The sequence below is a fragment of the Mesoplodon densirostris genome, chromosome 2 (genome assembly GCF_025265405.1).
Source record: "Mesoplodon densirostris isolate mMesDen1 chromosome 2, mMesDen1 primary haplotype, whole genome shotgun sequence".
In the NCBI taxonomy this organism is placed as follows: domain Eukaryota; kingdom Metazoa; phylum Chordata; class Mammalia; order Artiodactyla; family Ziphiidae; genus Mesoplodon; species Mesoplodon densirostris.
In genome coordinates this window covers 172,703,326-172,718,227 of record NC_082662.1, presented here as the reverse complement: position 1 = coordinate 172,718,227, position 14,902 = coordinate 172,703,326, and the positions used below count along the sequence as shown (strand labels likewise).

The following is a 14,902-nucleotide window of genomic DNA, read 5'->3' as shown; positions in this document are numbered from 1 at the left end:
CAATGTGCTTTTCTTAAAATAATCTTATATATAGCCAGTTGCAAAAGACCATACATTATATGATTCCATTTATATGAAATGTTCAGAACAGGCAAATTTATAGAGACAAAAAGTAGATTAGTGGTTGCCTAGGGCTGGGAATTCGGGGAAGCTGGAGGGAAATGACTGAATGCTAACGGATAAAGGGTTTCTTTACGGGGTGATAAAAATGTCCTAAAATTGACTGTGGTGATATTCAATACTTGTGCCCTTGCTTATATTTCAAACATTTCCTCTAAGAGAACATTCATTTGAACCAGCAAAAAAGCTTCATCTAGCAGCAACCTAACCACCAAAATATTTGAAGGAATTGTTTACCTCAAAAAAACTTTCAGGAAGGAAAATGAGGACAACAAGGAAATATTTTATAGAGCAGACCGAACAGCTGGACTGCAGTTTTCAGTGACATGCAGTATAAATAGGCATCAATAACTATAACTTTATATTCTCCAGTAGACTCTACTGTAAATGTTTACCAAAGTAATTTAATTATAGTCTTATTAAAGGGATTAAAACAAAATAAAGGCTAAAACAGATAGATGAGGTACGACATAGAATCAAATAATTTTTCATATTCTATAACGAAAGTGAACCAAAGAATAATTACTATAAATATTACAGGAATTATAAAAGCACAAAAAAATTACATAGGACTAGATATTAACAGAAATGACTCAAATCAGCATCTCTGCTAAATAACCTTAATATCCATAATAGCCCAAATATTTTTCTAAAGGAGTATCACTAAAAAATATAAAACAAAACTTACTTGGTTCTAGCTTCTTCAGATCCTCCAGTTTAAATTCTTCTTGGGACTGTGTGGACTGAATTTAAAACATGCGTATTACATATTTTTATTACAAAGATTTCACTGCACCCTATGTCTTTTAAGTGGTTGACGACATATTCAAAAAGTAGCCAAAATAAATGAATCTATTTCTTGCTTTCAGAGTAAAAAAATAAAAAATTCCAAACTGGTTTTTGTTTTTGTGTTTTTTGGAACATTCAGGCTAAAAATAACAGAAAAAAAATTGAAGTCATATCTTTTATTTTTACAGTTTATATAATATGAACTAAATCTTTTAATATGTGTTTAACCCATGAATTCTTACTTTATAAAACCTTGCTGAGACAGTACTGCTTTTGGCATGAATGCTAATATTTTATCAGAATAGTTCACAATAATTTCTTTTCCTTATATTACAAAGTTGGAGGGGGGGAACCTATTTACCTGTAAAGCTGCACTTCGTAATTCCAAGCATGTTGCAATTTTGCCTATGGTTTTCTGTAGGGAAAAGAAAAAGCTATAAATACCAAATACATCATAACTGTTAGTTGTCCAAATCATCAAGTTAATTTTCATTGATAAGCGATCTATAATTTTTAAAAATAAGTTAAATTTTACTTCTTTTAGCATCTTGCAGGCTTTGGAGATGAGAAACAGGAGGTAAAGGGCTGGGATCAGGCAGAGAAGGTGAGTATATATTCGCTCCTGACCTAATGTGCCACAACCAATTTTAAATCAAGTTTGCTTTGATGATAGCTTTAGATATGATTTAAAGGGCAATGAAAAGGACTTCAAGCATCTTCCCTCCTAAGCTTTACCTTCTCTTCTTCTCCATAAAGTCTGATATTCACTAAAAGACTTAGAAACAAAAATATCTGAAAGTTAGCACAGTGGTATAATTTAATTTTGACTCAAATCCAATCTTGACTTGTTCAATTAAATATATCAACAATACTAAGCAGAATCAATACTTGTGACAAATGGTGGTAAATTTTACAGTCAGATCTGAGCTATAAAATGGATACAAGTGATAAGGCATAGTCCCTGTCTTTAATAAGCTCATATTTCTATTATATAAGACACATTCAGAATCACTGTAACATAAAGCAGAGGCACTTGATTCTATAGGGCTTCAGCAAACTAAGTGGTAATATGTCCTGGAGAAACAGGACAAGAATCGGAATTAGGATTCAAGCCCCAGTGAGTGGGAGGATTTGTAAAACTAACGTACTAGGAAAACTGTCATGGTTCAGTTGTCTGAAGTACCAAACTGAAGCAGCGGGAGATAGGTTTGAAATGTGAAATGCATGTGTTGGGGGAGGGAGGTCATTATAAAGGGGACCTTCTAGGACCAGCTGCAGAATCTGTTATTACTTTAGCAATAAATCATACAGATAGTTTCTGGACAGAAGAATGACTATCAGATTTGCCCTTTAAGAAGACTGTTGTGATAACAGTATCCATAGGGTGAAGGAGAAAAGGGAAAAGACTAAAGGTAAGATCAACCACGTTATTTCAACTGTCTATGTAAACAGTAATCAGAACAAGAACACGAATGACTAGGGTTGAAATGAAAAGGAGGAGACCCATAGAACAAATACCTGCAAGAGCAGGCAGCAGCTGAATTATGCCCATCAAGCCTTTTAAATCCTTCCTAATAAAAAGGAATAAATCCTGACAAGAAAAGTATATATGTACAATATTTGCAATGCCTTCACAAAAAAAATATTCTGGAAAAAAAAAAGGATGTTTTTCTGTACATACTGACGACCTGCAAAAGTTTAGTCAATTAGATTTGGTGGTTTTCTCTTTCATCAATTTTCTTTGCAAGATAAATGAGGAGCAAAGAGGAGTAACAAGTATTGTCCTGGTACCTGGCACCCAGGCTAGATGGCACTACACAATTATCATGTGGACCATAAACAGCTGGGATAGCAGTTCACAAAATAAAACACTAATTCTACAAATAACAAATGCTAGAGAGGATGTGGAGAAAAGGGAACCCTCCTACACTGTTGGTGGGAATGTAAATTGGTGCAGCCACTATGGAAAACAGTATGGAGGTTCCTTAAAAAACTAAAAATAGGGTTGCCATATGATCCAGCAATCCCACCCCTAGGCATATATCTGGAGAAAACTATAATTAGAAAAGATACATGCACCCCAATGTTCACAGCAGCACTATTCACAATAGCCAAGACATAGAAGCAAGGTAAATAAATGTCCATCAGCAGATGAATGGATAAAGAAGATGTGATATGTGTATATATATATATATATATATATATATATATATATATATATATACACACACACACACACAATGGAATACTACTCAGCCATAAAATGAATGAAATAATGCCATTTGCAGCAAAATGGATGGACCTAGAGATTATCATACCGAGTGAAGTAAGTCAGAAAGTGAAAGACAAACACCATATGATATCACTTACATGTGGAATCTAAAATATGACACAAATGAACTTATTTACGAAACAGAAACAGACTCATAGACATAGAAAACAAACTTATGGTTACCAAAGGTGAAAGGGGGAAGGATAAATTAGGAGCTGGGGATTAGCAGATACAAAGTACTATATGTAAAATAGATAAACAATAAGGTCCTACTGTATAGCACAGGGAACTATATTCAGTATCCTGTTATAAACCATAATGGGAAAGAATATGAAAAAGAATATGTATATATATCAATATGCATAACTGAATCACTTTCCTGTACACCAGAAGCTAACACAACATTGTAAATCAAGTATACTTCAATAAAAAAATTTTTTAATTTAAAAATATATAAATAAATAAACCACGACTGAGCAAAAGACATGACTCTTGGTCAAGGAACAAGTAACAATATTTAACTATCTCCACAATCTTTAAAAATTTCTTTTAATCTTAATATAAGAGTGTAGAAAATGTCAAATTTTATTTTGAAATTTTACATTTAAATATTATATTTAATCTAACTGCTGCAAAAGGAATCAAGATACTCACAGATTTATTTACCCTCTGAAAGAGCTGTTGTGAAGGAACCAGCAACAATCTTTTCTACATAAAATCTAATAACCTCAAATCATTGTTCATATATATCACTCAAATCTGACAAAACTAGTAAATAATTTTAAATATAAATATAATTATATAGTAATAGTAATAGCTAACAACTATTGAGCAGTTACTAAATGACAGACTCTGCTAAGTGATTTACACACATTAAGTCATTTAATACTGACTACAGCCCTATGAGTTAGATACAACCATTTTATAGATGTGAAAGCAGAAGACAGGTTAAGCAACTTGCCCTGGACATCAGTGTATTCTATACAATGGCAATATATACAACAAAGTAACACACTTATTTTAATACCATTTGGCCATACTTTTTTTTTTTTTTTTTTTTTTTTTTTGCGGTACGCGGGCCTCTCACTGTTGTGGCCTCCCCCGTTGCGGAGCACAGGCTCCGGACGCACAGGCTCAGCGGCCATGGCTCACGGGCCCAGCCGCTCCGCGGCATATGGTATCTTCCCGGACCGGGGCACAAACCCGTGTCCCCTGCATCGGCAGGCAGACTCTCAACCACTGCGCCACCAGGGAAGCCCTTGGCCATACTTTTTATGTTCTTTAAAAAATGGTTTTGAAAAAGGGTTGTCTGTATTAAGGGACACGTACCAGTGAGTAAGTCTTTAAAAATACTAGTTAACTCCTTTTCCTTCTTTACTACACAATCCATTTGATGTGATGTTTTTAACATTTAAGGTAAAATGTTGTTTAACGACTATGAGTCCACTAATAATCTATTTTAAATTTAAATATTTCTTCAAGTTAAGCAGAAGCAACCGTTTTTTACACAGAATCTACTGAACTATGGCAAAATACCAATAAGCATTATTCATAACTATTTTAAGGGACCACACCCAACATCAGTATTAAAAAAAAGGAGTGAAACACTATCATTTTCAGCTGTAGCAAAACATGCAGCATTTATTGATGTCAAAATCAAGTGCTTGCTACTGTAATTATTTCAACTTTCTTAGAAAGAAATGGTTCAGAAAAATTATTAAGAAGCACAAAGTCATATGTGCCAGAATATAAATATTCACCATTAACTAATACACATTAAGACTGAGCACTCAAAGTAAGTGAAGTTTAATTTTAGAAAGATTTAAATAATTAGCACTTCATTCAAATTAACTGCTTATACCTACTGTGGTATAGAAATGGAAAATGTTGTCATTTTCAGAATACTGGCTATTTTACTTTGTCACTTGCTAGGGAAATGGACAACTCAAAAAGAGCAGTGAAAGGAAAAGATGAAATAGAAATATACAAATAAAGAGCAAAAGTAATTTTGCTAAAACATATCAAGGAAAAATAGGTTGAAAAAATACACATTGTTAATGTAGTAGAGTCTCAATCCAGACTTAATTTTTTACATTTAGACAGCCAGTCGTCTACTCTTTAGATGGCGGGGGTGGGGAGGAAAGAAAGGAAGAGAGGGAGGAGGCAGTGGAAAGGGGGGACCTATAAAATGTAAAACAAGCATATAGTGCTGGAATTCTCATTACCACTAAATTTGATTCAAAACAGGGAAAAACTTTCTAAGCATCATGAGACAGGATGTTCTAGTCTGTCCAGAAACTTACATGAGAAAATCTACTACACCAAAGCAGGGAATTTAACGAATGAAAGCTTTTGGCAGCTATTTTTTGGCTACTCAACCCTGTTGTTATAATGACAAAACTATTAAGAAATGAAATGAAAGCTATGTCAACTGATCATGAGGGAAGATCAAATAAGAATTATAAACTTGCTTTTCTTTCCACCAGAAATCTTTGAGAATATTTTGAATAGAAAAGCCATATGAAGATTTTTTACCATCAACTAATAAACTTTAGAGGGATCAGTAGCTCTGCTTTAGAGTTCTTCAGATTTAAAATAAATATTGTGAAGATATATGTTATTCTCTTAAAAAATAGGATTCCTCTAATCTTAAAATAATAATCATATACAAATAAATATCAATAACTTAAGATCTAACAAAGCATTTATTCATCAAATATTTTTGAAATCTTACTGTGAACTAACAGTAAAAACCTTCATAAAGAAAGCACTTTAGAAATACAGTGGTTTTTAAAAATCTTCTTTCAAAGTTCCACAAACTATTAAATGGTTGGCATAATTCTAAAACTTGTCACTGCTACAAAAACATTTAAAATAGTAAAAGCATAAAGAATATAATTCCAAATAGAAAACATATAGAACAATTTTGCTTAGAATAATGTAAGGAACATTCTCCATTTTCCTCTTTTAAGGAAAACACAATCGAATTTCTTCTCCTTTGGCTTACATGCCAGGTCTGGCATTCAATTAATTTTGCAGACCTAACAGTTGGTTTCAAAATTTCCCATAACATGTTCTTCAGACCCAATGAAATATTATAAACGGAGGAGGAGGGAGACTTTCAAAAGCCAACAAATTTAAGAAATACTCCATTACCTAAACTCTTTAAAAATCCAACATACACATTAGCATACTAAAAGCCCTGACAAGTCACAAACTCTGTTCATATAACATCTATTAATTTTTCAGAGTCAATGTTCTCCAGATAATGTCTGGGAAATCTTTGTTTTCTAATCATTTATTAACTTAGAGCCTCTAAGTTTTTCCTTATGTGACATTGAAATAAGGCCTATAATGTCAATATGAGGTTTCTGGCCCGTTGTGAATGTTTCACCTGTATTTTTAAAGAAAAATAAATTTGTAAATGCATACGACTTGCCTTATATTCATAATGTAGTACAGAGTGATTTGGGGGTCGGTCCTTCTGCAAGCCCAAGGAATAGAGAGGCAGGCACAACAACCTCTCTCTGTAGTCACTACTGGCAGCCTCATTTGCCTCCTAGGCAGGTTTATAAATAATAAATACCTCAGAAATCAGGCCTCGAGGAGGGGAGGAGGAACAGACTACCTCAAAGGTAGAGGTCATTTGAAGATTTAGGGATACCTTTCAAGATCATTTAGGGTTATCTAATCCCTCATTTCATACATAAGGAAATTAAGGCCCAGAGACAGAGACTGGATTCAAGACCAAGTCTTCCGACTCCAGATCTCAGGCTCATTCCTTTAGGTCATGGTGCCTCCTGGGCCTTGTGGAGGGTGAGATCTGTGTAAGCTGAAAAAAGACAGCAGCCGGGTGCCTACTAAGAACAGCTATAAATTAAAGATTAAATACACAGCACTGTCAAACACCCCAGCTTCATCCTTAGAAAGCTAAAGAAAATTAAGAAAAAGCTAATTTTTTCTTGTTAGTCTAATCATCAGCATACGACAAAGCTCATTTCTTGATGACATTTTTAAAAACTTTAGTATGTTTCAGGTCAAATCAGTTTATATTTGAGATCGTGTTGCTCATAGAACCTATACCTAAGCAACAGATGTTGGAGACAAGGCATATAAGTAACTCAAGGCAAACAGGTGATTAAAATATGGCTGTCATTAAACTTTTTAATTTCCTAAGCTTTCATTTTGTTTCCATAGTCATAACACGCTTTGTTAGCTGTTAATTTACATACTCAGATATTTGAGATTGTTTCAAAACATAGATGTTTAAACTCTCAGTTCTGTGATGCCAGCTGATCACTTCCTTAGCAATTCGTAGGCAGATTTCATTCATCTTAGAGGTGATAAAGCATATAGTCCTTCTTCCTTTCCGTTTGCAAACCGGACAATTCCTCTGTGGTAATTATTTTCCAGAGCTAAAATCCTAAGTTTCCTAAATCTATTGTGGATATTAGCAATTATTAAGGAAAAAACAAAAATATACTTTTAAATTTTAAAACTTCTATTACTTTTTAAAATACAAAATAAAGATACACTAGATGACGCAGACCCAAAAACTTTTTTAGTTATTTTTTTTTAATTTTATCTTATGTATTTTTTTGTACAGCAGGTTCTTTTTTTTTATTTTATTTATTTTTTTACACAGCAGGTTCTTACTAGTTACACATTTTATACATATTAGTGTATACATGTCAATCCCAATCTCCCAATTCGTCCCACCACCACTGCCCCCGCCACTCTCCCCCCTTGGTGTCCATACATTTGTTCTCTACATTGGTGTCTCTATTTCTGCCCTGCAAACCGGTTCAACAGACCCTAAATATTTTTAAAATGCAAACATACTAACTTGTGTAAGAAATATGACTGACCCTAATTTTTGGTGTTTTTTTCTTTTCAAAGACTTTTAAAGATGAATCAAATGAATACAGGCCTAAGGACTAAAACCAATTTGTTTAGGCTTACTTAAAGAGTGTGCAAAGAATCACTCCCACTCCCACTCCTTGTACAAAAAGAGAATAAAAGCAAATTAAGTCACCATAGTTTTTACAATGTCTTAAGAAATGAGAGGAAAACTGACATGAATTTTTTCATTATCTACGAGATTAAAATTTAACTTAACATTAGATACCTTGAGCCAGGAAAAATAAGAATCGTTTCCTCCCATTTCTTCTCACTGTTTTACAGTAAGGCTTCTTAAAATATCCCATTTTTCACAATCTCTAGCAGTACAGGGAATCAATTTGATACATTAAAATTTTAATTCAAGGAGAAAGAGCACCCTTGAAACATTTTGCAACTTTATGAATTTATTTTGTTGATGGATTCTTATGCCAAATTCTTGACTTGAACTAATTATTTTTCAGTGGTGGCTTTTTTGTTCTTTGTTTGTTTTGGTTTTTGTTTGTTTTCAGAGGAGGTGGAGAAGGAGTTAAGGAAGTTCTGAGTTAAGTAAGTACTGAGGTGGGATGCAATTACTCACAATCAAACTCCAGTCTCTGGTACCCCTTTCTCCCCAACCAAAGTGTGGATGGTCTCCACTAAAAGTCTAAATGGCTGAGTAAAGAAATTCATTAAGTGAGAAATTCATTACATGGTAAATCATGTGGTATCTCTAAAGTAATTACTTAATGTTCAGCAAAGCATAATCAGTATCATTCTTTGTACTTAAGTATAACAGTTTTTGTTGTTTGTTTTTGCTTAATGGACTCAAAAGACAGAACCCTTTTCATTTGGAATGTGATGTATCTAGAGATTATTTTATGGTACCTTTTGTTCTTCTGTGAACTCAGAATTATTGTGTTGAGCTTGGGCCTCTTTTTGTAGATGTCTTGCTAATCTGTAAGAAGAAAAAAACATTCTTTAAAATTGAAGGAAAGCAAACTATTTCAAGTGAAACATGGTAAAATAATTTAATTCTTAAAACAGAGTAAAGTACAATAACACTTTTCTTCTGTTTTCAAAGTATAAATCTACATTATCTTTAGAATCTAACTCTTTATACAATGACAATGGAAATAAGATACTTTTCATACCATTTCACTGGGACAAATTTCAGCTCTAGACAGCAAAAACAGAATCATAGAGGTGGAAAGAATCTCAAATGACATCGAATTCAACTTTCTTTAGTACACACGAATTTCTTCTATCACAAGCCAAGAGCAGTTGTCCAGATTCGGCTTAAACACTTCCAGTGAGCACCAATTAATAGTACCAGCCAGAGGTAGTTTATCAGTCTATCATTAATTTGCTGATAAGATTAGTTCAAATTACAGCCATGACAAAGTGATGATACTCTATCAAATTATACTTTTGAACGTATTTTTCATGGCAAATAAAGAAAATCCTCTACCAATCAGACATGGAAATCACTGTTTGCCCAGTTATCATCATACTTAAAAACAGCAGCTAGGCCTGGGATGAGTTTTCAAGGATGGATCTGTGTTACAAGTCTAAGCTCAACTCTTACAGCTAAACAATAAAAAGAAAAATAACTCAATTTAAAAATGAGTAAAAGGTTTGATTGAACAGACATTTCTCCAAAGAATATATAAAAATGGCCAATAAGTACATGAATATCATCTCATTAGTTATTAGGGACATACAAATTAAAACCCCAATGAGATACAACTTCACACCCACCAGGATGGGTATAATTTTTAAAAAGAGGGAGAAAAAGTACAATGGGTATTGGCAAGGATGTGGAAATTGGAACCCTACCACTGGACCTGATGGTAGGAATGTAAAATGCTGCAGTCACTGTGGAAAACAGTTTGGCAGTTCCTTAAAAAGTTAAGCATAGAGTTACCATATAACCCAGCAGTTTCAAAATCCTAGGTATATTCCCAAGAGAACAGAAAACATGTTCACATTCACAAAAACTGTACACGAATGATCACAGGAGCAGCATTATGCGTGATTAGCCAAAAACTGGAAATACCTAAAATGTCCATTAACTGATGAACGGATAAACAAAATGTGGCGCACACATTCAAAGGAAAGTTATTTGTCCATAAAGAGGAATGAAATACTGATACATGCTACAACATGAATGAACCTCAAAGACATTATGCTAAATGCAAGAAGCCAGATATAAAAGATCATATATTATATGATTCTATTTACATGAAATATCCAGAATAGGTAAATCCATAGAGATAGAAGGCAGATTAGTGGTTGCCAGGGGCTGGGGAAATGAGAGAATTGGAAGTGACCCATATCAGGTAAAGGGTTTCTTTTGAGAGTGATGGAAATGTTCTGCAATTAGATAGTGGTGATGGTGGCATAACATTGTGAATATACTAAACGCTAACAAATTGTACAACTTTACAGTGATAAATTTCATGTTACGTGATATTTATTTGAATTTTTAAAAACTTGCAGGGGGAAACAAAGAAAACAAAGAATTGAAAGGATTTTTTTGGTGAGACATTTTGTAACTACAAAAGAATGTGAAACTATAATTCCCAAGCATACTATACTATCCTAGGTGGGGAATGGAGGAAAGGATACAAAGGGTAGCAAGTGCTAGATTTCCCACCAAGCCATTGCAAAAGACAGTTCACCAAGCTTCCAAAAAGTCTTAGATGGAAGTTCTAATCTATGCAATCATGTTTTTCAAGGTCAAGTGTAAAGTTCACTTGATGACCTCTATCTAATCTATGAAAGGTCTGCATCCTCCTTATCACAACGCGAGAAACTCCTACATAAAATCATAACGTTTGCCAGGATAGCTCCACCATGTTACTTAATCAAAGTGCTTCCATCCATTTATTTCTTTTCCCCAAAAACTGGAAACCCCAGAATATTTTTCCTAAAATGTCATTGATAGACCCACTCTGTGGACTTTATACAGGAGTAGGTACAATTAGAAATAGCCATAGCCATACTTGTCCCGTACTTGGTTTCCTTTCTAACTCTTGCTGGCCTCCCATCTACGCAGAGTTCTCTTCAGGAATCACAGTCTACACTTAACAATGTCAACTACACATCCCTGAATTCAGGGAAGCTATAGTGTTGCACAGTTTCTTTATTTGACAAGTTCTGCACACAATATGCCAACAGTGACTGTAAACCTAAGCAGGTCACTGTCAGAAGAAAGGATATAGCTCTAAACTCCTGCTCAAATGCTAAGTCAGTAGACAATGATGTTAAATTCAAACAGAATCCTGTTTTTAAAAATTCAGGCAACAGACTGGAGGAAATATTTGCAAATCATATATCCTATGTGATGAAGAACTGATATCCAGAAAATACAAAGAATCCTTCTAATTCAATAGGGAAAAGACAAACAACTAAATTTTAAAACAGACAAAAGGTATGAAGAGACACTTTACAAACAAGATTTACAGGGAAAATAAGCATCATAAGAAAAGACACTCAGTATCACTAGTCGTAAGAGAAAAGCAAATGAAAACCACAGTGAAGTACACTGCATAGCCACTAGAATGGCTATAATCAGAGACACACAATAACAAATGCTATCAATGTAGAGAAACAAGAACTGTCATATATTGTTGGTAGAAATGTAAAATGGTACACCCAGTTTGACCAACCAGTTTCCCTTTAAAAATTACACATAAATTTATCATAGGAGCCAGCAATTCCACTCCTACATCTCTACCCAAGAACGAAAATATACGTGCACCCAGACTTACACGTGAATGTTCACAGCAGCGTTAATGATAACAGTCAAAAAGTAGAAACAACTCAAATGTCTACCAAGTACTGAATGGATACACAAAATGTGGTATATCCATACAATGCAGTACTACTCAGCAGTAACAAGGAACAAGGTACTGATACATACAACAACATGGATAACTTCAAACACATTATGCTAAATGAAAGAAGCCACATACAGATCACATATTATATGATTCAATTTACATGAAATGTCCAGAAAAAGTTTCATCTTTAGAGACAGAATATAGATTAATGGCTGCCTGGGGCTAGGGTGGGAACATGGAATGACTGCAAATGCACATGAGGGATCCTTGTGGGGTGATGGAAATGTTCTAAAGTTTGATTGTAATGATGGCTGCACAACTTGGTAAATTTACTAAAAGTTCACTGAATTGTAAACGTAAAATGCTGAATTTCACTGTATATAAATTATACCTCAATAAAGTTATTTTTAAAAACTTTCTGTAAAACCTAGGCAAAAAAATTAATTTTCTAGGGCTTCCTTGGTGGCCCAGTGCTTAAGAATCCGCCTGCCAGTGCAGGGGACACGGGTTCGAGCCCTGGTCTGGGAAGATCCCACATGCCGTGGAGCAACTAAGCCCGTGCGTCACAACTACAGAGCCTGCACTCTAGAGCCTGCAAGCCACAACTACTGAGCCCGCGTGCCACAATTACTGAAACCCGCGTGCCTAGAGCCCGTGCTCCTCAACAAGAGAAGCCACTGCAATGAGAAGCCTGCGCACCGCAATGAAGAGTAGCCCCCACTCGCCGCAACTACAGAAAGCCCGGGCACAGCAACGAAGACCCAACACAGCCAAAAATAAATAAATGAATAAAATAAATTTTTTTTAAAAAATTAATTTTCTAAGCCCATAAGTGATTGCACCATTTTGAGACAAAGTGAGACATAAATCTGTCCATTGAGGGAAAATCCACCTGCTCTGGGTATCAGATGAGCAGGTAAGAGTTGACATTCTATTAGTAAAGGTAAAAAACCTATCAAATATTCTTCTCCAGAGAATAACCTCCGTTTCCAAGGGTGCCTACAGGTAATACAGGACTGCTCTCAAGGGGAAGTTTTAAATATTCTTAAAGCACATAAACAAGTGACCCACAGAAACCCCACAGCAATCCATGACAGAAACTAGTGCTTCTCAAACTATTTAGAGTGAAGAACTAGTTTTTTACCCACAATCTGTTGCAGGCTAATACTTTTATAAAATAAAATAAAAACTATCATTAAGATGTCACACCACAATGAAATTCCTAAATTTTAAATCCCCATTTCTTTATTTATCTCGTTGCAGACCAGCAAGGACGTGGGACCACACCTTGAGAGGCGTTGACACAAGGCATAGTAAGGATGGTTAACAGGGCTTATCCAACCTTCAAACTCACCCATTCATTTAACAAATATTTACTGAGCATCTGTGTGCCGGATGAATGCCTCAGGACTGATCCTGTGAAATAGCTGGTTCTAGGCAGCAGAGTCCATGCCACTCTACCCTAAGTTAGGGGGCAGGTACCCCCAGGTTGCTGAAAGAGGTGGCCTGCTAGAGGGAGTTGTTTTTAATTGATCATGTATATTTTGGAGAGCAATTTTAGCTTTGACATAATTTGTTTAAATCTTCCAACAGTACTGTGGCATCAACTCCTTAATGCTCCCACAGCATATTCCTGAATCAAGCCGTTCACTAGAATACAACAACTACATAATATCTAAATAAATAATTCCTTGATAACAGTCTAGTGCTACTCTGGACACTACGTATACAGTAGAGAACAAAACAGACAACCCCTCCTATACCCTGTTCTCAAAGAGCTTACATTCAAGTGGGGAGAGAGACAACCAACCAAATGAATACATAAAATATATTGTACTTCAGATGGTGATAAATACTGTAGAAAAAATTAAGCAGGATTGGGGGATGGATCTGCAAGACTGAGGGAGAGGGAGCGGGAGTGGACGGCATACTTAACTGGACAATTTTAAATAGGGTGGCCAGAGAGGGCCTCGCAGAGAGGATAATATTTGGACAAAGACCTGAAGGAGGTGATCAATCGGCCCAAGCAGATAATGGGGGAAGAGTGTTCCAGAAAAAGTACAAAAGCCCTAAGGCAGAAGCATGCTTCAAGAAACAGCAAGGAGTGTGGTAGCACTTACTCTTTTCCTACTTCTGTAATCGCAATACCCATTTACTCTAAAATCCTCCAGCATTTCTCACAATGAAAAAATAAATAAATAAATAAAATCCTCCATTAGACTCAATATTTTGAGGATGGATATCAAATCTTATTCATTTCTATACGCCCAGCTCTCACTTGCTGAGTGATGAAACTGTTTAAGCTGTGATATTCTTACCTTACGATAAGTACAAACACGTCCACTCCCTCCCCCACAAGGTCCCCATCCCATGAATTCACTCCTGTGTGTTGCACAGCTGTAAAGACACAGCTGCCTCTACGGTCAGAAAGGCCAGTTCTCCCAGACTTCTCTTTCTTCTCTCTCAGTATCTAGTCAGTTACTAAATCCCATCCATTCTTTTTTCACATCATTGAGTGGCCCCCAAATGGTCTCCTTTTCTCACAGATAATTCAAATTAAAAAAAGACAACTGGCCTTCATTTTTGAGTGTATTAATTTTAAATTCAACATCATTGTGTATGTAGCCTGTATGTTTACAAAATTTAAGCCAATCATCACACATTTCTATTCAAATTTGACACTGGTGGTTTTTATAGTAATTTTAGAATTACTCTGAATCATGAAGTTCAAGGCTAGTAACTGAGGTTCAACAATAGATTTGTTGCTGCCTATTACTCTCTTGCTGAGATATTTTTAGAAATTCCAGCTAAACAGCTTGCATATTCAATTTTCCTTTGTAATTTCAATTGGACATGGTATTCTTCACTTTCCATTGTGAGGTCTGCTGCTGAGTGCCAACAGCTGCGATGTCCCACCACCACAAGTGAGAGGCAGCTTTAGATTTCAGGCTACGCAAGTTTAGTTAACGCAGAATGAGTATACATGGGTGCTCAC

At 35.2% G+C, this 14,902-nt stretch overlaps 1 protein-coding gene across 2 annotated transcripts in view; it reads right to left on the bottom strand.

Moving 5' to 3' along the window:
• Window positions 1-14,902, bottom strand: part of AIDA (axin interactor, dorsalization associated) — a 41,785-nt gene that overhangs the window by 24,999 nt on the left and 1,884 nt on the right. For both annotated transcript variants that reach the window (XM_060091415.1, XM_060091414.1), the window contains exons 2-4: window positions 8,948-9,017; window positions 1,271-1,324; window positions 809-863 (exon numbers count right to left, since the gene is read on the bottom strand). In XM_060091415.1, coding sequence (XP_059947398.1) covers window positions 809-863; window positions 1,271-1,324; window positions 8,948-9,017 — 179 coding nt within the window. The remainder of the gene's footprint in view (window positions 1-808; window positions 864-1,270; window positions 1,325-8,947; window positions 9,018-14,902) is intronic.